Source organism: Lipotes vexillifer, unplaced genomic scaffold (genome assembly GCF_000442215.2).
Source record: "Lipotes vexillifer unplaced genomic scaffold, Lipotes_vexillifer_v1.1 scaffold505, whole genome shotgun sequence".
NCBI lineage: Eukaryota > Metazoa > Chordata > Mammalia > Artiodactyla > Lipotidae > Lipotes > Lipotes vexillifer.
The window spans coordinates 1361698-1388903 of record NW_006785581.1 but is presented as its reverse complement, the minus strand read 5'-3'; the positions used below and the strand labels follow the sequence as shown (position 1 = coordinate 1388903).

At 35.4% G+C, this 27206-nt stretch overlaps 1 protein-coding gene across 4 annotated transcripts in view; it reads right to left on the bottom strand.

Moving 5' to 3' along the window:
• The window catches only part of PRMT3 (protein arginine methyltransferase 3), a 134959-nt gene that overhangs the window by 51773 nt on the left and 55980 nt on the right, over positions 1-27206 (bottom strand). For all 4 annotated transcript variants that reach the window (XM_007457629.1, XM_007457626.1, XM_007457628.1 and 1 more), the window contains one exon: positions 10436-10514. In XM_007457629.1, the coding sequence (XP_007457691.1) occupies positions 10436-10514 (79 nt within the window). The remainder of the gene's footprint in view (positions 1-10435; positions 10515-27206) is intronic.

The window sequence follows — 27206 nt, the reverse complement described above, 5'->3', positions numbered from 1 at the left end:
AGTGTTCTAGGCAGAGGGGGCAGTGGGCATGTAGGGGCACAGTACACTCCAGTTTGAGAGGAACAGTGAAACAGAAGTCGACAAAGGAGGGACCAAAGAAAACAGTGCTGAGTAAACCACATTAATAAATTAGACTTTATTCTAAGAATAATGATAAGCTAGTGAAAAATTTTACATAGGGTAGCAACTTGATCAGATTTTGGTCTTAGAAAAGCCACCTGAGTGCAATGTGGAGAATAAAAGGTAGGGAGCAAGACTAAGAGACAAACTAAGAGATAAATGTAATAGTACAGGTGATCTGAAATAGAGTGACGGTTGTGGAAATGGAGAGGAGGAGATACAGTCAAGAGGTGTTTAGGAGGTAGGGAAGAGTCAAGGATGACACAGTTTTAGACTTAGCAACTGGGTAAACTGTGGTACTAACCATTATAGTAGGAAATTTTAAAAAGGGCAGATTCAAGAGGAATATGAGAGTTTAATGCTTATGAGACAAACAGGTAAAAATATCCAACAAACAGCTGACTATACAGGTCTGAAATTCAAAAGTGGTGATCTGGGTTCAATATATAAATTTGGAACCATGAGCACATAAATGCAAGTATAAGTTATGGGAGCTTATGAGGTCACCTAGGGATACATAATGAGTAGCAGAATTCAAGGGATGAGTAGAAGAAAAGGAGGCTGAAAAGAAATGGCTGAGAAGCTAGACGACAGAAGTAAGAAGAAAACCAAGAGAGTAAGTGTTAAGAGAGGTAAGGAAAGAGAGAGTTCAGGGAGAAACTCTCTTCTCATAACTAGTAAAAATCTTTATAACACAAAATTTAAAAAATGACACTGATGTTCTTTTTTTTTATTAATAAATAGCAAAATTAACTTTGTCCTTCAAATGTCAACATGTAGGGGACTCCTGAATTAAAATATAAGTTACATACCCCTATATCAACAAATTGAAAGCAAGTACATATGTGCCAAAGAAATGCAGAAAGGAAAAAATTTTACTATTATTAACTAGCCTTCCGACTTAAACAGCAGAGAAATAACCCTCTCCTTCCCCCAAACTCTGTTTCTCTCCACAGATGTAGGAATTTTATTATTCAACGACAGCAGCACTAAATTATCTTCTAAATAAAGCCCACGATAGGATCTGCTGGCATCAGAGGAATTGCTTCTTCCAAACCTGACATGTGAGATACCCAGAAAAAATAACTGGTGCTATGTCACTGATAAGAAGTTTCTCAAGTCTTCTCTAAGGGGGCATGTAAGGCAGATATGATAGCTGCATTGGGCTGGAGTCGACTGCTGTGTAAACTGAGTTACTCCTACCCTCCGCTTCCTCCACGGATGTGTTAAGCCTCTTGACTGTGTTTAAATTTCTGATCAATACAAATTCTTCAAAGTAAATGATGTGCTACTGTAAATGCTGACCCAGCAAGAGTATCTGCTACAGGAAAGGTATGTATGTTTAGTTTCCTGAACCAGGTCCTTACTATGAGAAGCACTGAAGAAGAAACATAATTCTGAAGCAATGTTAGATAGTTGGCAACTTCTTTTTGTATACTTTGTCAGACTTAATATGATCATCATGTAAGCTTTCCAACATTATATCCTGTCAATTTCACCCTTAAAGAGGAACATAATAAGGGTACAGATCAGGGGTCAGAAAACATTTTATGTAAAGTGACTGTTTTAGGTTTTGTGTATGGTCTTTATTGAAGCTACTCATCTCTGCTGCTATGATGTGAAAGCCCCAAAGACAATATATAAATACACGAGCATGGTTATTTTCCAATAAAACTTTATCTACAAAAACAGGCAGCACACCAGACATAGATATCCGATACAGATGAGGGAAAAACGGATGAGGGAGGTCATTATCAGGGCCATTATACTGCGCTAGTTCTGGGAGCACCACTCACAGTGTCCAAATATCCCCTGGAGTTGTGCAGTGTACATTCAAGCTACTTAACATGGTTCACAGAATTCTTCTATTTTAGAATATTATTAAAAATCTTAGTGAACTTAAAATACTTACTATCTAGCCCTTTGTAGAAAAAGTTTGCTGAACTCTGGCTCTGTATCAAGCAATATGATGTACTAGTCAGTAATATTACTAAGAAATAAGGATAGCTTTTTCATTCATAAGGAAAAACTATAAGTTACTAAAACTAATTAAAAAGTTTTGAAAATATGTTGGTAATAAGAGAAACAGACTAAAGAGGAATATGATTTAACTTTTCCAAGGTTTACTTATTTATTATTAACTTATTAATTAATTAATTTTGCTGCTCCGGGTCTTAGCTGTGGCACGTGGGATCTTCATTGCGGCATGCGGGATCTTTTAGTTGAGGCAGGCATGTGGGATCTAGTTTCCCAACCAGGGATCGAACCCAGGTCCCCTGCATTGGGAGTGCTGAGTCTTAACCACTGGACCACCAGGGAAGTCCCTCAAGGTTTATTTTTCAAGCTAATTATATTTCACAAAAATACAGAAAATCAAAAGAATAAAATAAAATAAAATACAGAAAATCATGGTTCCTGTATTTGTTAGAATTCAGAAATGAAATTAGCTTTTATCTTTCAGTTAGTAAGATCTATGAATATTTATGAAAGACTTGTTATCAATGCTATAGGTCAATTTGATTCTTTATCCATCTCCTCAGAGCTGGCTAAAATTTTGGGCCACTTGTCAGAATCCTGACTAACCATTTATCTTCATATTCTGACACATTTATCACCTGATTTTTGTCAGAAAGAAGCATAATTGAATAATTATTCCTTCTTGTAGGTGAAATTAACAAAGTGTTGATTGGACAAAAGCACCCTCTTAACAGACCATTTATAAATTCATGGCTTTGACATCTGTGTCCTTCTCGATTCACTGCCCAGAATTCATCTGTCACTAAAACAGCTCACATGGTGAACAGATAAAGATGGGAAATCCTTTATCCCTTAGAAATGCCTCACAAACTTTTGGACACTAAAGGATAAGACTGAGATGCATAAAGAAACAATTCCTAGTAAACACTAGCATCACTGCTTGTATATAAATAACCAGAGAGGAAAAAGGTTTAGAATGAAAGGAAATAATAAATAAATCAAAATAGACTGTCCTTTTCACAATATATGTGAACCACATGGAGGTAGACTTCACTGAAATAATAGTCAACCATACAATGACTGACGTGCATAAATAATTTGGGTGTTGAATAAGCTTAAAAAATTAATTTATATAATAAGGTTATCTTAAAAATTAACTAATATTTATTTGGAAATTGGAACATCTTCTCATCGTTAACTCATAATAAATGTATAAATAGTGATTAGGCCCACATTCTAAAGCTTAACTAGGCTAAAATGTTGCTGCAATATGCACTGAAAAATTATAATATGAAAAAAAGGTAGAAAATGACACTACTGCAATATCACCAAACAGAACAAAAATAATAAACGTGGGAAAAACAGATTTGAAGATGAGGAAGTACACAGTAAATTATGGAAATACTAAAGAAACCTCTAAGCACTATGAGACAGTGTTAGTGGCTGATTACACTGAGTTATGTACTATACAAACAGCAGGTGATAACACCATGATGCCTAAATTCATTTCAAAACTTTTATAAGGTATAACCTTAACACTAATCTCATGTTTACCAGCTATAACTCAGGGGGGGAATTAACATTTATTGAGCAACTATTTTATGTCAAGCATCTCATTCAGACTCTTTTTTCTTTTTCCATTTTTTTTTTAACATCTTTATTGCGGTATAATTGCTTTACAATGGTGTGTTAGTTTCTGCTTTATAACAAAGTGAATCAGTTATACATATACATATGTTCCCATATCTCTTCCCTCTTCGTCTCCCTCCCTCCCACCCTCCCTATCCCACCGCTCCACATTCAGACTTTTGACTGATTCTATAAAGCTGGATTATAATCCTCATTTTTCAGATAAGGAAACTGAAATTCAGAAAAATTAAGTAACCTACCCAAATTACTGGTTTCATCAGCTAACTAGGTAACTAATCATCTGATGAAGCAGGGATTTAACTCAAGGTCTGACTGCAAAATCTTTATGCTTTCCATTTATTCATGATGCCACATTTTATGCTTTTCAAATGGAAAAAAAGGAAAGAGGAACTCGACTATCCCACAGTAAATGAGCACCTGTTGGAGAAAAAAGAGGAAGGAAAAAAGGGTTGAGAAAGTTTAGAGATTAATAAAATTTCAGGGCAAGGTAAGGAAAATGGAAACATTCAGCCTTACCCATTCCATCTGAGTAAAGGAATGAGGTGATAAGGTAAAAGAGATCCTAAAAAGGAGAGCAACCAAGCAGAAATGGGGGGAGGAGTCAGTAAACTCTACAGCTCAGCTTTCTACAGAGAGGGAAATAGTAAGAAAAGTATATTTGTAAACCTGGACTTTATAACAGAGGCAATTTCTTATTAGCATAGATCAGGTTTTCAATGCAAATTCTAATGCAAAACCTGAGAGAGACAGATCTGTCAGTGTATATAGTACATATCTGCCACTCTATTTTGCTGCCCCCTCTGAACTGTTTGAGAGATTTCCTATGTTGAGGCAGGGCCTACTTCCCTCTATAAAAGCTGAAAATGACAAAAACTTGCTTTCCCTCCCTCCCTCCCTTGCAAGTTAGGCATGAACACATGACTTAGGCTCTACTAATGGTATACACCTAAACCTGTGCCTACTTTTCAGAGGCAGCAATACCTACTGCTGGGTACTTCCTTTTTTTTTTTTTTTTTTTTTTTTTTTTTTTTTTTTCGGTACGCGGGCCTCTCACTGTTGTAGCCTGTCCTGTTGCGGAGCACAGGCTCCGGACGGACGCGCAGGCTCAGCGGCCATGGCCCACGGGCCCAGCCGCTCCATGGCATGTGGGATCTTCCCGGACTGCGGCACGAACCCGTGTCCCCTGCATCGACAGGCGGACTCTCACCCACTGCGCCACCAGGGAAGCCCTGCTGGGTACTTCTTAAATAAATTCTTACGACAGGACTCTTCCCCTAGATTTAGGTTCAAAAGGATCTGACGTGGAGTCTGAAGATCCATATTTTTAACAAAAGGTCCCAGTGACTGTGATGGTCTGCCAAGATTAGGAAACAATGACTTAGGATACGGCTGTCTTAGTAACTTGCTTTGTACTGAACATAGTGCTCAACTTTATAATCCTGACAACTATAAATCAGGGAAGATGTACACTGTGAAGGACCCTCATAAGAAAGCTTAGTTTTGTTCTGACCATATGAGGGGGGAAGAAACCTTTCATTTTCCTTGCAATGAAAGGCAATGAAAACAACATTCTTTTCCAATACCATGGAAGATGTCTCCTTTAATGGGCACCTGCATTTCTATTCAACAATTATGATTTTACAAAACTATTATCAGTTCTGAGGAAGTTTCAAAGCAATGAATTATTTCTTTGTGCTCCTACAATTTCAATTGGTCCAATTCTGGAGGATGTCAACCCTGATTACTTGACTGAAGTGGAGTCTGCTAGGCTTCTACATGGAAATTTACTCTTTTCTCTTTTGTAATTAGTAGATATTTTGTGGGGAGATTCTTGGAAACTAACTAGGTAAATATTCCATTCTTAAACTTTCAGATTATTCATTTTATATATAAAAACCTTTTCAGGGCTTCCCTGGTGGCACAGTGGTTGAGAGTCCACCTGCCAATGCAGGGGACGCGGGTCCGTGCCCCGGTCCGGGAAGATCCCACGTGCTGCGGAGCGGCTGGGCCCGTGAGCCATGGCCGTTGAGCCTGCGCATCTGGAGCCTGTGCTCCGCAATGGGAGAGGCCACAACAGTGAGAGGCCCGCGTACCACAAAAAAACAAAACAAAAAAAACCTTTTCAGTAGCTATGAAGATGGGCATGATTTTGCTCCTTAATGCTAAGCCCTATTCATATAATTATATGATATTTTGCCCAAATTCCCTTTTGTTTGGTATCAATATCATGACTTTTTTTCTATTTGCCTGAGTATCTTTTTTTTATTTTTTATTTCATTTTTTTTAAATTTTGCGGTACACGGGCCTCTCACTGATGTGGCCTCTCCCGTTGTGGAGCACAAGCTCCGGAAGCGCAGGCCCAGCGGCCATGGCTCACGGGCCCAGCCGCTCCGCTGCACGTGGGATCCTCCCAGACCGGGGCACGAACCCGTGTCCCCTGCATCAGCAGGCGGACTCTCAACCACTGCGCCACCAGGGAAGCCCGCCTGAATATCTTTTTTAACCCAAGTTTAACTTTTCTATATAATTTTGTTTTAGGTGTGTCACTATATAGCACACAGAATTGGGTTTTCTCTTGTGATCCGATCTGAAATTCTTTTTCATTTAATAAATGAATTTAGTCCATTTACATTATTGATATGAGAACTTTTTCTTGTTCACAACTCTACCATTTTATATTATTCTGTATCTGTAGTTTTTGTTTTATTTTGTTTTTTAAGTAGTTCAACTACATGGTCTTTTTGCTTTTTTCCTAAGTATTAATTCTTTAATTTACAAAGTTTGCCTTTTTGTTCTAGTAGCTAACTTTATAATTACAACCTTATAGAATATCTTTAGTTGTCTATTTTTAACAGTATTTACTAATCTCCTATTGCCAGTAATGATAAAGTTAGTATATTTCCTTGTTCTTCCCTTTCCTTTTCTCTTCTTAATCACCCAATTATTTTTTAATTACAAAAAGAGATGTATTGATAATACTAACAATTACAGAAGTAGGTAGTTAGTACAGTGTTTTAATATATTTTTCAAAATATCTAGAAATCAAATTATGTCATAATTCATTTGACCTGAAGGAGGTGGAAGATGCTGCTTCATTTTTTAAAAAAAAATATTTATTTATTTTTGGCTGTGTTGGGTCTTCGTTGCTGTGCGTGGGTTTTCTCTAGTTGTGGCGAGAGGGGGCTATTCTTTGTTGCAGTGCACGGGCTTCTCATTGCGGTGGCCTCTCCTGTTGTGGAGCACGGGCTCCAGGTGCGTGGGCTTCAGCAGTTGTGGCACGTGAGCTCAGAAGTTGTGGCTCATGGGCTCAGCAGTTGTGGCTCACGGGCTCTAGAGCTCAGGCTCAGTAGTTGTGGTGCACAGACCCAAGTGCTCTGCAGCATGTGGGATCTTCCCGGAGCAGGGCTTGAACCCGTGTCCCCTGCGCCACCAGGGAAGCCCTCATTTTTTTTTTTTAAGTCATCTCTATTGAGGTAAAATTTACACGCAGTAAAACTCACTCTCTGTCCTTTCTGATGTATAATCCTATGTGATTAGATAAATACACAGAGTTAAACAATCACCATTACAATCATGATACAGACAGGATCAATGACCACAAGCCTCACCATTCAATTTTAATCAACAGTATCATTTTAATATTTCCTCTGTAGTGCTAAATGTGCTCTAATGCTATTACTTGAGTTGTCAGCTTTAAATGATATCCCACAGATTCCTATTAAAGATAAATCTGGGCTTCCCTGGTGGCACAGTGGTTGAGAGTCTGCCTGCCGATGCAGGGGACATGGATTCGTGGCCCCGTCCGGGAAGATCCCACATGCTGCGGAGCGAGTAGGCCTGTGAGCCATGGCCGCTGAGCCTGCGCGTCCAGAGCCTGTGCTCCGCAACGGGAGAGGCCACAACGGTGAGAGGACCGCGTACCGCAAAAAAAAAAAAAAAAAAGATAAATCCATTTAAGTATACACACTTTCCCACCTACCTCCTGCATTCCCATTACAATTTTTGTGAGATGTGGTATTTGACACTTTTAGGGTATAAAGCATTTACATTCTATGCTGTCATCCTAAAATATACATTGGTTTTCATCTTAATTCCTTGTAAAAATATGCACTGATCTCAACCTAACAGTTTCTTGGTTTTGCTCCTGATCTCTTGGTTGGCTGAATGTAAAACACAACAATTTCTGACATACAATTAGTAAGTCTTAGCTAATAATAGAAGAAAATATTAAATCCACTTTCACTAACTTTACAAAACTTAAAAAAATTTTTTTTATTTGGTTTGCACCGCATGGCTTGTGGGATCTTAGTTCCCTGACTTAGGGATCAAACCTGGGCTCGCAGCAGTGAAAGCACAGAGTCCTAACCACTGGACTGCCAGGGAATCCCCACAAAGCTTTATTTTTATTAGTGGTAACAGTAGTAAATGAGTACCTCTAAAGTACTGTGGAATTGCTTGGTAATAAGGAGCATGAATACTCAAGTTATTGGCTGACTGTCTTTTATAAAGGCTTTACTCCATGCCATTAAATATAAAGTGAGACATAAACTGAACCTGGATTCATGTAAAAATAAAGTGTGGTCCCTTCATCCTTATATAGTCTCCAATAGTCTCCCTCTCTCATAATTCAATCATTCTTTCTAAAATCTTGACACTGCTAATTGCTTAATAAATCTTTCCTTCAGAAAAACATGAAAGAAAACTTTGTTTACAATAAAAGAATAAGCATCTAGATGCTATTTATTCATCAAGGCATATATTCAAATACACAAAATAGGCTAAACCACTTCATGTTACTCATTTCTGACTTTTCCTACTTTTCTTGATTCTTTTAACAAGTAACATTCAACAGCACTGCTTATGAAGTTAAATGCTGACCTCTCTTCAATATACTTCCAGATTATCTTAGTGCTAACAGCAGTTATATAAAAATATGGAAAGAGCTAGCATAAAGCCTCCACTTTATCCCTTTGATGATAGGAAATAGCTCTGCCACTGTTTCAGCTATAACCTCATTCACATGGCTGTAAGTTCTTAATGAATTTCATCAAGAAATCAATTTAAATGTATTAAGTTGCTGTCAGTCCTTCAGTAAGATCAATGAACACCACTCAGGCAAGTATGGAAACAGTTTTCTGAATCTTCCCTAGAACAACTTCAAGGCAAGAATTAGATTCAATAAAATGCACTTTGGTAAAGAAACAACAAGGGATACTGAAAAGAACAAGAATACTGGAGTCTGGCAGGTCTGAGTTTAGAAAAAAAAAAAAATTCAAGGCTTGGACACTTAATATGTACCATCCAGGACACCTATGTTTCTAAAATCTCACAGGGCTGTTGTGAGGATTACAACATGTGAGGATTACATGTAATAAGATAAATAAAGGTACAGTATATTATTTGGCAACTATTGCACAATCAACAAATGGTAGATAATATTAGTTTTTAGTCATTAAGTGTAGTTGTCTTTAAAAAACAATCACTGCAATTATTGAGAGATACAGCCAATTGTTGCAGGGTAAAATATATCTAAAATTTCTAGCCACGTTCACGTCAGAGATCAGAAGCGTATCTTGAAATGGTTGCAGGATATACAGTGATAAAATGAGAGTATTTTGAAAAACAAAGGCAATCTATTTAAATGATATTATAAAAAGAACTCAACTGTACTGGAGAATTTTCTCTATGCTTTATGTTTTGGCCTTACTGATTTTTACTACCAAAGTAATTTCATAGAACATGGATGGGCAGGAGGCATAAGTATGGTCAAGTGCTTTATGTCACCAGTTCAAAATGTATCCTTCTTTTCACCCACTTTTATATAACAGTTTTATCAACTGTACTCTGACCATGGAAATGATTTACTGGTTCTGAAGCTTTGAGAAAGGGAAGGTACAGGGAAAAGTGAATGAAGGGAGACATGCTATTCAATTCAGTTTTAGTGATTCAATGCAAAAAACATGTATGATGTTCTATCTATGTTCCAGAAGCTGTGGAGCTCAGTGAAGAGCCAAAGACGAGCAAAACATAATCCCTGAGAACATTTATTTGTATACAACTGTTCATAGCAGAAAGCCTGTAAAAACACAATCTCACTTTGAGTATGCAGAGCTAATATGATTAAAAGTTCATCATGGCTATGAAAAGGAAGCCTTCCAAATTTATTGGGATCTATTTAAAAATACTGATTGGGTATACTGTGGTTTAAAAACTTAGTAGAAACCACTCACTACTTAAAAGCTCTTGTTAAATTACAAAGAAGCCAGGTTTATACATTCAGTGAAGTCATGGAATATTTGCTACCAAAGTGAATGATCTCCAACCTAGTATAAAACATTCTTTTGGGAAAAAACAAAAACAAAAAAACCCCAAATGTCACAAAGATTAAAAATCAAAGAGTCTCTGTTAGATTTTTATTTGAATATCAAAAAGCTTCCAAATCTAGTCCTTAGTATTTTTATTAAAAGTGTTCATGAGAATACCATTAACTTAAGAGTCCTGCATATCTTATATAATGTTCTACTATCAATGGTACACTAAACAAATGTCTTAAATCTTCCTCTGATGGAAATGTCTTTCATCTCTATTGGGAACTTTCTCAGTCACGCATAGTTTATTTGAAATCCAAAGGTTCATTTGGTTCTGCTAGACTAAAATCAGATTACTAAAACTAGAATTTTATACTCACCCGATCCTCCTTTTGCCAAGTACTTGTTCTTTGCATAAAGGACAGAATCTAACATGGACTCAAAAAGAAGAAAATAGCCCTGTATAAAAAAAGAAAAAATGGATTTTAGTAAAGTGCAGTATCATCATATGCAGTTCAATTTAAATATCTGGCTAGTGTTTTAATGGAAAATATACTTTTAGTCTCTACCATATAATATTCTGCAAAGTTTGAAATTATTTTTTGCAGTAAATTCCCCACATAATAATTATTAGAAGATCAGGCCAGGGAATGGACTTGAGGACATGGGGAGGGGGAAGGGTAAGCTGTGACAAAGTGAGAGAGTGGCATGGACATATATACACTACCAAATGTAAAACAGATAGCTAGTGGGAAGCAGCCACATAGCACAGGGAGATCAGCTCGGTGCTTTGTGACCACCTAGAGAGGGGTGGGATAGGGAGGGTGGGAGGGAGACAGGGAGATGCAAGAGGGAGGAGATATGTGTATATATGTATATTTATATGTATAGCTGATTCATTTTGTTATAAAGCAGAAACTAACACACCACTGTAAAGCAATTATAGTCCAATAAAGATGTTAAAAAAAAAAAAAAGAAAGAAAAGAAAATCAGGCCAGGGTACAAAGTGGATCCAGAACATTTATTACAGCAGAATATACTGAACCTTCTCTACCTGTGCTTCCACTTTCTAGACTATTATTTCTTCCACATTAAAAGGAAACTTTCAGATAGAAATTGCTAATGTATCCTATAATTTCCTGGAATACTGCAATATTAATCTAGAGCAATAGTTCTTAACTAGATTTTGCCCCTGGGGGACATTTTTCATTGTCACAACTGGGTGGGGGGTAATGCTGATAAACGTCCTTCACTGACACAGGATGGCCCCCAAACAAAGAAATGTCTGATCCCAAATGTCTACAGAGCTAAGGCTGAGAAACTCTGGTCTGGAACACCTTTTCCCAAAAAGTTTCCGGCTCAAAAACATTCTCTTTGAAGAGGTTTTTTTTTTTAAAAAAAAAAAAGGAGGGGAGAGGTGAGAAAGACCAGATGCTATATCATCCTCATATAGAGATTCATAATGCACATCAGCACATTAACAGTTCTGAGAAGTGTTATGGTAAAGAGGATGGTTGAACAAATTCTAAACAAGTATTATCCACTTTTTAACTAGAAATCTCTTTTTTTTCTATTTAACATGTATCAACACCTTGCACTACTATGTTGTTTGAAATACATTTCATGAAACTCAGCCCCGGTGTGCTCCAGACTCGAGAACACTTGACTCCTCCACCAAGAAAGGCTAATCACAGCACAAATGAAAAGATAATCTGCCACTACTGGTGTCACAAACACAGTACGTTCTAATAGTATGCTATACACTTTATTATAGAAATGATAAAGTAATCATGAGTGAGAGATCAATGCCAGTTTCTGTCAGTCTTCTTCTGGGGCCCATTCTCCAATAGCCCTGAGCAGCAGGGAAACCCAAGTGTTCAGCACAGTGCTTAGCACATAATACACCCTATTATGGCTAAGCGTTAACCAATATGAATGTTACCCTCATGTCAGCATTCTAAATCAAAACTGTTCTCACTCACTTGTTCTGTGCACAAATACCTAAGAGGATCAATACACAACACAATGAACAAAACTGTTTTAAATGTTTCTCTAGCACAGGAAAAACCTTCAAACCCAGAATGGATAATCTTCCCAAGAGATTAATAGCAAATTTAAATTTACAGAAAATACAGCTCTAGTGCTTGAATCACTTATAAAGGAACCTAATTAAATTGCTGCTAGCAACTCTACATTGGCATTTACCTTCTCCCCACAACACACTAATCCACTGATAGGAAAATAATTGCCTACAAAAGACAGACTTAGCAACAAAACTCTTTTATTACTGTGTTTACATTAGGATAATTAAGGATTTGGTGGAAACTGCTTTCCTTGATAGAGCATTTCAGTAAAATGTCTAACTCTTATAAGTTAGTTCCTCATTAATATCATCTGTGTATTCAAAGCACAAGAGCCTTCTGGAATTCAACTAAGATATCTTTATCAATCTGACATAATTCAGATCTATGCACACAAATGCTTATAAACAAGCATTTATCAGTTGATTAAAGTGAATTATAATTTTTGCCAAAAAAAATTATTTAAAGAGGAGGCATCTATTTACCTAAGAGGAAAAGATCAGTTGGTAAAACATGTTAATAGGTTGTGAAAAAAATGGTCTTTATTTGCAAGATTGTTGCATGTTAAAACATTAAAATAAAATAAAATCACATTTTCATAGAAATTGAGTATTCATTATAGTCCAATCTTTTTTGGAAGGGGGCAAAAAGTACAGTGTGTTACTGATCTGGCACCATGTCAAACTGTTTCTAGTATTATTCTTTCAAAGTAGTTAGTTAAATCTAATTATTTTCCCTCTGTAAGTTCAAACTCCATCTTACTTCCACACACTACAATCAAACCAAAAAAGTTTTTTCAATCCGTAACTGAAAGTAGCTCCTTCTAGCAACATGCTTGTTTACTGCATTTAAGATAAAGTTATAATTAGCCATTCATCTGAGATTAAATAACCGTATTTTAAATCTGTACTCTGGTCAATACCAATAGAACCAATTTAGAGGGTGGACTCTTGGATTTATATCCTAGAGGAGCTTCTTTCTCGATGTAACACTGGGCAAGTTTACAAATGAAGCAACGGAGACTCAGACGTTAAGTGACAATAACAATGGTATTCTACACCATAGAGCTGTTATGAGAACTAAATATGTTAATACATGTAAAAAGGTTTGGAACAGTAAATCTAATTAGTTTAACTAAAAAAAATTAAGAGCTACTTAAAAAATATATTTGTAAAGGCTAGTGAGAATTTTTAAATTACATTTAATAGAGAATGAAGGCTTACCAGATTGCCCAGAATTATATAATATTTAGTGAATGGTCCTATATTAAAATCCACGAGTCAGAACTAAAATTCTTTCCCCCCCGCCCCAGGAGTCACTTTTATTTTCAGGCCAGCCAAGACTATACGCATTGTGTGCATACAAAAAAAAAAGATAAAAATAAGAAACCCTTTCTTTAAAATTAAGAAACAAAAATTTAAACCCAATTGAAATAATCTGATCAGGCTGGCCAAATTAGTGCCAATTCCAACTTCAAGATTCTTCTTGCGAAGATAGAGAGATTTGTTTCGCTGGGCTAAAAAAGTTAATTTTACTTAATCTTCTGAACTTTAGTATTTATACTTAAGACTTTCCTATATGTCTGCTTCCATTTAAAATAATAAACACCAATAAGCACTTTTCCACATACCCCATAATGATCACCTTAGCTAAGATCAGAATCCTGATCAAACAATATTAGAGAGTTTCTAAGGTTCTAACTATTTAAACAATGTAATTTTCATATTAGAGAAATCAGTACTAGCAAGGTTAAGTGAGGTATTTTAGGTCACGTAGCTGGAAAAATAATACTGGACAATTTTCAGATCCCCTCATAAACACTGGCCTTAAGATTCAATTCCCAATGCTGCTAACTAAACTCAACAAGAGATAAGAGTGCAAATAAACAAAACAAAGATAATCATCCCCGGCAGCAAAAACATCCTTTCATAAATGCCGTGTCTTTACTTCCCATTTTTTAGAGTCAGCCAACATTATGTCAGAGAGTTTCTGAAAGCAAATAATCAAATGTTTTTGTTGATACATGTAAAGGATTTAGCAGAGTGCCTGGCACAGAGTTAACACATAAAACCTATAAAGGACCATTTTTATAACTCTAATTTGGCAGGAGTCATCATATGGGGTCAGCTACTATGGGGTAGAATTGGGCTAAAATGGATTGAGGCAGAAGGCTAAAGAATGTCTTTCTTTTTTTGTCTTTTCCCATTCCATTTTTTTCTCCTTTTTCTCTCTTCATTGGTGTATAATTAAAAACAATACTTTATTTCTGATAATACCTTTTTTATTTCTGTAGCAAGATATTTCTTGTATATGACAAGGCTTCTATTCTGTCAAAGCAGTTTCTAAACTTTATGTTAAATAACTAAACTAGCAAATCAGTAGAAAAGCATTCCTTCAAAACAAGAATAGATTATACATATTCATATTTAGTCTATCTACTAAATATGGCACATTATGACTATGATTATGATTTTGGCCACGCCGGGGGGCTTGTGGGATCTTAGTTCCCCTACCAGGGATCGAACCTGGGCCCTGGCAGTGAAAGCGCCAAGTCCTAACCACTGGACCCAGGGAATTCCCAAGCCACATTATTTATTACTCAATGAAGACTGACAATTTTACTGGTCATTTATTTCTTAGTATCCAGATATCTGCTCAACTATTACCTCTTCAAAAGGGATTTTCCTAATGTCTCCACATAAAATATCTCCTTTATCCCCCACCAAACTCTATCTCTTTACCCTGCTTTGTACTGTATCACAGCGCTTAAAACTGGTTATTTTAAAATGCTGTTTTGCTTTCTAAAATTAAAATTCTCAAATAATAATAGTGGTGAAAACTGTCAAAGTTCATAGTATTAAGTGTTCTTTTATGGAATATCTTATTTAATTCTTCCCTAACGCACATGTTATTGTTATTTCCATTTAACTAATGAGGAAATCAAGGCTTAGAAACGTTAAATAACCTAAAATCCTAAGACTTAAAAAAAAAACAGCTTACAGTCACAGAAACAGGTGAACAAGTCAGAATTTGGAACCTTGGTCTGTCTGACTACAGAGGTCAAGTTCTGAATAACTATTCTACGTTGCTTCTCAAGTTGATTTACCTGATTGAAAATAAGACTTGGTATTTGTATTATATTATACTACATTTGTAATTAAGGACTCATGTGTTCTGAAATAAGAAAATTCCCATACAGCATATTAAACAAGATTAGAATTTACAATAGGTATCTGATTAATAATATTTCAGAGTGAAAGCTTATTTGGCAAGTGGCTGTTAGCCACCATTCACTGCGAAAAATATGACTTTAGAAAATCAATGAATATACTAGAATATATGTAGAAACAAAACATTTGTGAGAGAAATGAAAATGTCTAGTTAAAAATATTAGCAGATGAAAAGTTTCATATATGGATTGCTTGCGGTTATTGTCCTTTCTCTCAACTTTCCACTTTGCTAAACTTCATTTTACTACAGGCTTCCTACGTGATAGAATAGGCTTTAGTTTCCTGGGAATTGTCCTTGGTTCTGAACCAAGTCATTTATTACTGATATCAGAAGGCTTTGCTCCAAATGCCCTGCTCATCTGCAGTGTAATTCAGACTGTAATTTCACAGGCTGCTGCCTCACCTGTAGGGGTGCCATCTGGAAGAGAATTATACCCAATACTTCTCCCATGATGCTCATGGGGCACTTTTCTTCCCAAACTGACATTCACTTTTTAAAATTAAAATTTGCATTTACACTTCAAAAATTAATAACTACAAAAGGAACACACTGGATCAAATCTGGAACTAGAGAACCATTAACATTATTCACTGAAATAGGAACCTTATTTTAAAATGCCTGCTCATGGTATCTTCTTGGAATAGATAAATTGATAAAAGAAACTTGTGATACCTTCAGAATAAGGTGCTTCTCTTGACTAATTTTTTTTCAGTTCAAATAACTGAATTACTGACACACACTTAGGTAGAATTAACCATTTAAAAAAGTGAGGCAAGGGGTAGGCAACAATAAAATGACGAGTTTATGTGTAGAAAGTCTAGTGACAAACAGTCAATAATCTGGATTTATTTAAAGATAAAAAAGATTTATTTTAAAATATTTAAAGATTACTTCCAACAAATAAATAAACCTACGAAATCTATTCTCAAATTCTTAAGTACATTTCTGAAGCATAATAAATATTTGATGACTTCTTTTTCAATACTCCTCTCAATTCTGTAAGATTTACTATAGACAGAATTTTTTTTTTTTTTTCTTGTGGTACACGGGCCTCTCCCGTTGCGGAGCACAGGCTCTGGATGCGCAGACTCAGCGGCCATGGCTTACGGGCCCAGCAGCTCCGCGGCATGTGGGATCTTCCCGGACCGGGGCACGAACCCGTGTCCCCTGCATTGGCAGGCGGACTCTCAACCACTGCGCCACCAGGGAAGCCCTATAGATAGAATTTTATCCAATGTGACTGGGACTAGTAGTCAGTTAACTGAAAACATGTTTTAAGTAAAAAACATACAAATGTAGATTTGTTTACCAATATTACCAATATCCACTTGCGAAGTGGAGAATCCTTCAGTCCTACAATTCCCACCATCACTCCTAAGTCCTTCACAATTGTTTTAGTGCTTTATTTTACAACAATTTTTTTCTTACAATATTGTTCAATAGTTTATGTTAATATTAACTGATTTTTCATAAATAAGTAGGCAAACAAATACAGTAAGCTCTTGGTAAACAATACAATCCAACTGATAGGAGCAGAAGAGGAGCAGCACACTAAAGGTACGTCATTAGCCTAAGTGTTCAGGTAGCCTTAGGAATCTAGCAAGTGTTATACAGAAAGAATGCAAAGCATCATTAATTTGGTGAATTAAACGCAGGTTGGTTAGGAAGCTTCAACTGTACACGCATGTGACAAAGTATACTGTCATGATGTCACCTTTTAAGGAAAAACTTCCTTGATGCCTCAGACTAGGTCAGGTGGCCTGTATAATATCATCTGAGTTGAGGTATGAGTTATTATCAATGCATAGAAATGAGAACTCTAAAACAGGGTTTCTTAACCTTGGCACTACCAACATTTTGGGCCAGATAATACTTCCTTGTAGGGGCTGTTCTGTCCACTGTAGGGTATTTAAGCAGCACTCTCCTCGAGTCCCCATCTCTCCTGAACTGCTGTAACCTAAAATATTTCCAAGACATTTCCCATTACCCATATATCCCAGGGGGGGCAAAATTAGACATGCTCCCTCCACTGCTGAGAATCACTGCTCTAGAGATAAAACAAAAATAATTAGATAAGTATTTTCTCCTCATCTACAGTGCTCTCTGCTAGAAATGTACCAAACTTAAGATTTTACAGGATCTGCCCAATCTTGTCTGATCTTAGAAGATTTAAAGGATGTAAAAGAACCTCTATTTACTTCACTGTTATATTTATAATAGCCTTAGACATTGAACATCTAAACTGCAAAGTTTTTTCAGTGATTCCCAAGCCTGTGATTTGACTCTTTCACCTTAAAATGTGCTAATACTAACCATTTTATTTATCACAAATATGATAAGGAAGTTACATGAGAATTTTAAAGTAATTATGTAAAATACTTTTGGGTAAGATACTTTCCTTACTGATAACTCTACGGTAACCGAGACAGATTATATTACACTCTCACACACCTGGAAAAATGCAAGGTGTCCGATGATATCAAGCAACAAGAATATCTGTATCCTTTGCACTCATATGCCATAAAATGGGTAAAAAAATTATGCTTTAAACACGAACACTCAGACATCTTTGTTCAATGTTTTATGTATTTGGTTAAGATAAATTTCTTAAAGCAGAATTTTTGCATTAAAGGATATGCACATTTAAAATTTTGACCTGTGTCATAAAACTGCCCTATAGAAAGACTATGACAATTTTTACTACCAGAATTACATGAGTGTACTAAAAACTTAAATGTAAATGGGGAAGGTATGAAGTTTTATACACACACACATATATATCTCCATGTTCTGGGCAGGGGAAAGTACTAACCATAAAGAAAAAGACTAATAAATTTGACTACATTAAAATTTAGAACCTCTGTTCATCAAAAGACATCAGAAGAATAAAAAGTAAGTCATAGAGTTTGGAAAGATAACACACACATTTCCATCTCCAACAAGGAACAGTAATCAACAAGAAAAACGCGGGCAACCCAAAAGAAAAATGGGCTAAAAAAATTATATACAGTTACGAGCCAGGAAATCACCAATAACCATATGCAGACATGCTGAACTTCATTAGTAATTCAAACACAATGAGACTACCAAATGACTACCAGATTGGCAGTAATTAAAAAGTTATGCAATATCCAGTGTGGCAAATCTATGGGGCAATGAGGTAAAAATACTTTGATCCATCCCTCCTTCCCTATTCTTTTTATTTTTTGAAGTATAGTTGATTTATACAAAGTGGTGTTAGTTTCAGGTGCACAGCAAAGTGATTCAGTTATACATACATACATGTATATTTTTTTCAGATTCTTTTCCATAGGTTATTAGAAGATACTGAATACAGTTCCCTGTGTAAACAGTAGGTCCCTGTTATATATATATTTATATTATATACAGTAGTGTGTATATGTTAATCCCAAACTCCCAATTTATCACCCCTCCTTCCCCTTTGGTAACCATAAATTTGTTTTCTATGTCTGTGAGTCTGTTTCAATTTTGTAAATAAGTTCATTTGTAACTTTTTTTTTTTAGATTCCACATAAAAGTGATATCATATTTGTCTTTCTCTTACGTGAGTTAATATAATCTCTAGGTCCATCTATGTTGCTGCAAATGGCATTGTTTCATTCTTTTGTATGACTAATATTCCACTGTATATATATGCTACATCTTCTTTATCCACTCATCTATCGATGGACTTTTAGGTTGCTTCCATGTCTTGGCTATTATAAATAGTGATGCTATGAACCCTTCGGTACATGTATCTTTTTGAATTAATTTTCTCCAGATATACACCCAGGAGTGGAATTGCTAGACCATATGGCAACTCTATTTTTAGTTTTCTAAGGAACCTTCATTCTGTTCTCCACAGTGGCTGTACCAATTTACATCCTCACCAACACCCTCTCCAGCATTTATTATTTGTAGACTTTTTGATGATGGCCATTCTGATCGGTGTGAGGTGATACCTCATTGTAGTTTTGATTTGCATTTCTCAAATAATTAGCACTATTGAGTACTTTTTCATGTGCCTGTTGGGCATCTGCATTTCTTCTTTGGAGAAAGAAACATCTGTATTTCTAAAACAATATTCCAATCCTGCACGGTGATTGAAAAAAATCATTAATTATAACTGGAAATTCTACTCTTAAAAATACAACTAGGGCTTCCCTGGTGGCGCAGTGCTTGAGAGTCCGCCTGCCGATGCAGGAGACGCGGGTTCGTGCCCCGTTTCGGGAAGATCCCACATGCCGCGGAGCGGCTGGGCCCGTGAGCCATGGCCACTGAGCCTGCGCGTCCGGAGCCTGTGCTCCGCAAATGGGAGAGGCCACAACAGTGAGAGGCCCGCATAACGCAAGAAAAAAAAAAAAAAAAATACAACTAAATTACTTGCTAGCACTTTTATTGATAAGAATTAATTAAGTTATAATTATTATAATTATATAATTATTATAATTATAATTAATTAAGTTATACTTATATGTAACATGGTGGTCCTACAAAACTCGTAAATTATAGATGTTTGAGACTACAGGAAAGATGAACTCTATTAACAGTATGATTCAGGGCTTAAAGAACAAGATCTCATTTCCTGCACCAATGCATTTTAGGAGCTCCTGATCCTCTAAGTACAACATATACGCCAGAAGAAAAAAAAGAACATCTAGTTAGATACATCAGTAAGCTGGCTTTCGCCTTCAGAGCCATTCGCTAAAGCTAGTAAATAAACATGGAAAAACGGGAGATAAAACCCATGGTCCAGCCAAAGTGAGGAATATAAGACCCAAATAACAAAACAGAGACAACCAAATATATCTACAGAGGAAATGTAAATTTAAAATCTCACCTGCTGCCACCCTGCTCCCTCCCCGACAACCCAGTTTAGAACCTTGGTGCTGGGTGGTCAAACACATACTCCCCTCCACCCCAACCCCGCCTCCAATAATTCTTAACATAAGCCAGTCCTCATGCAAATATACAACCCTAATTTACAATGTCTAGGTGGCAGGAAAAACATCAGCAATTTAAAAGTGATTCTGCAACATACTCTGTTGTCAAGACTGTGAAAAGACAGGTATTCTCCTATTACTGTTGGTAAGAAAGCAGAATGGTAAGGTAAGTGCTGAGGAGAATTTGGCAAAAACTGTTAAGATTGCATATGCATATGCATTAACCCTTTGACCCATCAATCCCACTTCTAGGAAGATGAAATGAAATATGTACAAGAATGTTCAACACAGTATTAGTTGTAACAGCAAAAGAATGATAGAAATTTAAATGAGTGTTAGTTATATACATTATATTTATCTGTACAATGGAGTATTATATAGCCATAGAAAGGAATGAGGTGTATCTTTCTATAATGATACAGGGTGATGGCCAAGATATAATTTTAAATTTAAAAAGCAAAGCATAGAACAATGCATAGAGTATGTTAACTCTGCGTAACACAGGGTGAAAATATAAATATATACATATCTAATATCTTTTTAATAAACCAAAAGCTAAAAAAATTTTTTTTAAAGGTTATCTATTCACTAAGGGACAAAAGGAATGGAACCACATAAATGTTTTTGTGATTAAAACAAAATTAAACTAAAAAAGGAAAAAGAAGCAATTCCCCCAGATTGAAGAAAAAGTAAACAAATAAATCTGATTGTATGTCAAGTTCGTTACATAACCAGAGGAAAATAATTAATTCAAGTAACTTTGAAACACAGTATTTAGACTGCGTATTTCCATGAGATATACTCTAGGACAAAAGAAAATATAGAGGGATCATCAACTGCATTAGAAATCTTATTGTTAGTAAAATTGATATAAAAAATTTAATACTATTATAGGTAATCTATTATATGATAAAGTAAATAGGCAATTATTATTTTAAGAATCAATATTTTCTACATAGAAGAAAAAGAGATACAGTACAAAATTAAAGACTCTAAGTAAAGATTCCATAATCTTAAATTGGAAATATCAGTGTAAACTCATGGCTTTTTTAATATTAAAAAAAATAGCTATACCTGTCCACTAAGAACAACATACAACCAATGGCAGTACAGTAGCAAGGAGCACTCCTAGAACCCAGACTGTGATCTCTATATATACCGTTTTCCAATGAAAGAACCAGGATTCTTTGATTCCATGTTTAGGCAGTATAAAATGACTGTAAAATATCTTATAGTACCAGAAAGTATAATCTGAAACATAAACATACTTATATTTTCTGTTTTTCATTATTATATTGAAGACAACTAGGAATTGTTAAAGGGATATAAGAGGCAAGTTCAAATGTCTGTCATTAGCTAAAAACAGGCCAATTCGAACACCAAAAACAGTAATTACAATGGTTCAAAACACATCAAATACGTTAAAAGTCCATGAGTTCGTAATGACACTAAAAACAAACCAAAAAAATCCCTTTAGAAAATGCTAGCGAAACAGTTCATTATTCTGAAAATGGTAAGTAGAAAATATACGGCATTTATCCCCTTTTTCCTATATAAACTATAGTTTATAACCAAATGTTTGATGAGAGTACTTACAGAATAACTTCACCTAACAAAGAATAAATGATATAATTAGAATATCACAATTTTATAACTTCTAATGAAATAATGAATCTAAGAAATCATTTTCAATGAATTCTAAAATCTTTAAGTCAAAGGCTGATAGGGAACTTTATAATAAGTAGATTAGGCTGACAACTCCAAAAGCAATTATCAATCTCAATGTAACACAGACAGCCAAACACTAAGAGTCCCCTGACTCAATACAATAGAAACCAATCACCACCATCACACATGAACTGTTCTGGGGGGAAAACCCCCTTGAATTTGTTAATCCTCTATTTCTTGACCTTGTATTTCAAGTTTACAAGAAATACAAGGCATAGAAAAACATATTAAATGACACCATGAGGATGTAATCATCAAAATCCAGACTGTGGAAAATTCTACAGGAAAAATGGCCCAGTTTCTTCAAAGAATTGCATGATAAAAAAAAAGAGGAAGGTGAACCTATAGATTAAGAGAGTTTAGATACCAAGATTTTGATACCAAGAGCATGATGCATAAAAATAAAAACATAATTTGTACCTCATCAATATTAAAAACTTTTGCTCTGCAAAAGGCTCTGTTAAGAGGACTAGTTACAAAGTGGGAGAAAATATTTGTAAACTACATATCCGATAAAAGAACTAGTAAGAAGAACTATCAAACTCAACACTGAAAAAATGTCCAATTAGAAAATGAACAAAAGACAGAAACACACAATTCACTGAAGAGGAGATACAGACAGCAAATAAATATATGAATAGATGTTTCACATCATGAACCATTAGAGAAATGCAAATTAAAAGCACAATGAGATATAACTACACATCAGTGGCTTAAATGAAAAAAATAGTGACAATAGGAAATGTTGGCAAGGATGTGGTGACACTGGATCACTAATATGTTGCTAGCAGGAATATAAAATGGTACAGCCCCTCTGGAAAATAATTTGACAGTTTCTTACAGAACTAAACATACAATTACTACATGATTAGCAATTATACTCTTGGGCACTTCTCTGAAAGAAATGAAAACTTATGTTCACACAAAAATCTATACACAAATGTTCATAAAGCTTTATTTGTAACAGCCCCAAACTACTGGATGTCTTTCAAAAGACGAATGGTTAAACCAACTGTGGTACATCCACACCATAGAATAATACTCAGAAATAAGGAACAGACTGTTGACACGAGTCATAATTTGGATGAATTTTCAATGAATTATGCTAAGTGAAAAAAGCCAGTCCCCAAAGGTCAGATACTGTATGATTCCATTTACACAGCATTTTTTTTTTTTTTGATGTGGACCATTTTAGAAGTCTTTATTGAATTTGTTACAATATCGCTTCTGTTTTATGTTTTGGTGTTTTGGCTGCCCAAGGCATAGGGGATCTTAGCTGCTGACCAGGGATCCAACCCCCAGCCCCTGCACTGGAAGGTGAAGGCTTAACCCCTGGAATGCCAGGAAGTCTCCTACACAGCATTCTTGAAAAGACAAAATGAAACAAATTGAGAAAAGATTAGTGTTTACCACAGGTCAAGGCTGGGATTAGACAAGGACAATAGGAGGGCTCATTGTAGTGAAGGAACTGTTCTGTATCTCAATGCTATCAATATCAGTATCCTGGTTGTGCCATTGCATGATAGTTTTTCAAGATGCTATCACTGACAGAAACTGGGTATAAAAGTACAAGGAATCTCTGTGTAATTTCTTATAATTGTATGTGATAATCTACAATTATCTCAAAACCAAAAGCTTAATTAAAGATTTATGAGGGCTTCTCTGGTGGTGCTAGTGGCTTGACAATAGTCAAGACACGGAAACAACTCAAGTTCCCATCACCAGATGACTAGCTTAAGATGTGATACACACACACACACACACACAGAGGAATATTACTCAGCCACGAAAAGTAATGAAATACTGCCATTTACAGCAATGTGGATGGACCTAGAGAATTTTATGCTTAGTGAAATAAATCTGACAGAGAAAATACTATATATCATTTACATGTGGAATCTAAAAATGAACACAATGAATGTATATGCAAAACAGAAACAGACTCACAGATATATGAAACATTACCAAAGGGGAGAGGGAAAGGGGAAGGGACAAATTAGGGGTATGGGATTAACAGATAGAAACTACCATATATAAAATAGATAAGCAACAAGGATATGCTACATAGCATATGAATCACACCCATTATCCTGTAATAACCTATAACGGAATATAATCTGCAAAAATCCTGAATCACTATGCTGTACACCTGAAATGAACAGAATATTGTAAGTCAACTATACTTCAATTGAAAAAACAAACCTAGAAGTAAAAAAAAAAAGGAAAATAAAAAACAATGGATATGTTTAACAGATTAAAACTAACTTCAGAAAGAATTGGTGGACTGAACTGAAAAAAATTATCCAGAATGCAGTCCAGAAGCCAAAACATTAGAAAATATGAAAAGGTGAGGAGGCATGGAAGATGGAGAAGTCTAATAAATATACAATGGTAAGTCTAGAAAGATTTATTAAACAAGATATGAAAAACTCAAACCATAAAGAAGTTTGATAAATTTGATACACAAAAATTAAGAATGTCTATTCATCAAATCATATCAAAAAAATAATGAACTGACAAGCCACACACTGTCAACAAACATAACTGATAGAGAATAATGTATCTGTCAAGACAAGCTGGGTTACCCTGCATTAACAAACACCATCCAAATAATCACCTAAAACAAAAAAAAACGGTTTATTTCTGGTATTACAGGTTGACAAGAAGCATTGCTTATCATAATCACTAAGGGAGTCAGGCAAGTCATAGGGCCACATCTAACTTCAAAGGAGAAAGAAAGATAAATTCTCCTATGTGCCCAGAAACAAGGAGAAGCAAAAGATATGAGAAAGCCCTAGGGCTTCCCTGGTGGCGCAGTGGTTGAGAGTTCTCCTGCCGATGCAGGGGACACGGGTTCATGCCCCGATCCGGGAAGATCCCACATGCCGCAGAGTGGCTGGGCCCGTGAGCTACGGCCGCTGAGCCTGCGCGTCTGGAGCCTGTGCCCCGCAACGGGAGAGGCCACAGCAGTGAGAGGCCGGCGTACCGCAAAAAAAAAAAATAAAAATAAAAATAAAATAAAAAATATAGTCACAACAGAACTGAACCAGAAAAGAGAACATAATGGCAAAACTGACTTCCATAATAATAATAAAAAAGACATAAAATGTATATTCTTCAAGGGTTTTGTGGTTCTGCAATAAGAGGGTCCCTTACAGCACTTAGTTAAGCCTTAACACAAGAAGTACCAGTGCCTTTGTTTTTTTAATGGTAGATTAATTCTAAAATATGACAGTAGTTTGGTTTTTCTTTTAATAACAGCATTTCAGAAAAAAGTAACACTTAGAACGATTTTTTTAAATCACTTAAATCAGTACTTAGAAATATAAGCCTCAAATGCAAAATATTAGAAAATGAAAATCTGAAAATCAATGATCTAATAAGCTTCGATTTCAAGAAGCTAGAATAAAAGCAGCAAGTCAAACTAAAAGAGTAGAGGGAAATAATAAAGTCAGAAATAAATAATAGAAAATAAATGTATGATAGAAAAAAATCAACAAAGCCAAAATTTGGGGTCTTTGAAAAGCATATTAAATGATAAACCCTTAGCAAAACTGATCAAGACAAATCACATGTAATTTCTTAATGAAACAGAAATTTCATTAAGGGAACAGATTAAGCCTCGGGTTTATTCTTCCTTTTACTGGACAGAAGCACAAATTAATAAAAATAAGGTTGAAGACTGAATTCATGAAAAGGTCAGTTAACCTCACATTCATTCAACTTCAAAGCTATAGTCCTGACTTTAAATTGGGTATCTCCAAATAAATATTATAGTATTAAAAAGATATAGAGGAAAGAGAGTGAAAATGGAGCCAACCAAATCAATGTACACCCACCACTGAAAAATTTACTCAAAACAAGTAATGTATTGAGGTCAAGAAAGTCGTTAATAAGAACAGATCAACATTTAATGTTAACTAACTCCAGCTAAAATTTTCATTTCACCTAAATAAATAATTACTTCAGAGTCCTGTCACCTAAATTTTGCCAATTTGGAGGATCTATTAAAGAGAGTATGAAAGATCTATGCTAAAAGGGAGGAAAAACTAAGAGGACAATTATCTCCATCAAGTCCTTTAAATCAGTTTGAAAAAACAGTGTAAGTCATGGCTTCTTAAACTTGTCCCTTAAAGTATTTCTAATGGTTAAAGAGAATGAATTGGAATTCCCAAGGAATTAGGGAGTACCTTACTAAAATCAGCTCTGCAAGGACTCAAAAAAGGTGGCAGGTGTTTTACTTTAAAAATCTGTACGAATTTTGCATTCCACTCCATAAAAATACTAATAATGCCCCCCTTGAATCTTCACACAGATATAATTTGTTGTTTCTCAAACACATGATTGGGGGTTCTCTAAATCCACGTTGTGGAGCACTGGAGCAGGTATTATTTATTACAAATTGGTGGCATTCATATGATTACTCAAGGCTTGTGAATCAAATATCTGTCCTAAGATAATTTTTAGAACCACTTCATACTAATTATTATAGTAATTATGACTGAGACAACTGAGTTACATGAAACAAGCTGAGTTTGTAACAAATGCCCATCTGTCTGCGAATGCAAACTGTTAAAATTTAGGAGCTTACTTTCACTCCCAGGTAGAGGTAAACAGTTTTACTGAAAAAAAAATTTTTTAATTGCTATACAGTTTCGAGTTTGAAATAAAAATTAACAAATATTTCATGTTCTCTGGCTAATATAGTGAAAAGTTTCTGTAAGGACAGTTGATACATACTCCTGAATAACTTATGCCCTTTATCTTCATAATCAGAATAATTTACAACTCATTGAGCAAACATTAAACAGAACTAGAATGCAACATGGATTATGGAAAGCCAAAAAGCAAATAAATCCAGTTGAATCAATCACATATGATGCACTGAATCTCTTAGCAAATGCAACTTCCAGAAATGTGATGAAAGAGGTATAAAACATCTAAAATATTATGTTTCAAAAGCAAAAAGTTACCCACAACACATAACTGCTTCAAGATAAACAACTTTCCTTAAGGGACTAAACATTTTCACTTAAATTTGGTCTCAAGCACAGGAAAAAAATAGCATATATTTGAATATGATACATATTACTATACGTTTCTAACATACCTGCAATATAAAATAGCCTGAGATCCACTTAAACAATTTCTCAAAGGGTTAAATTTTC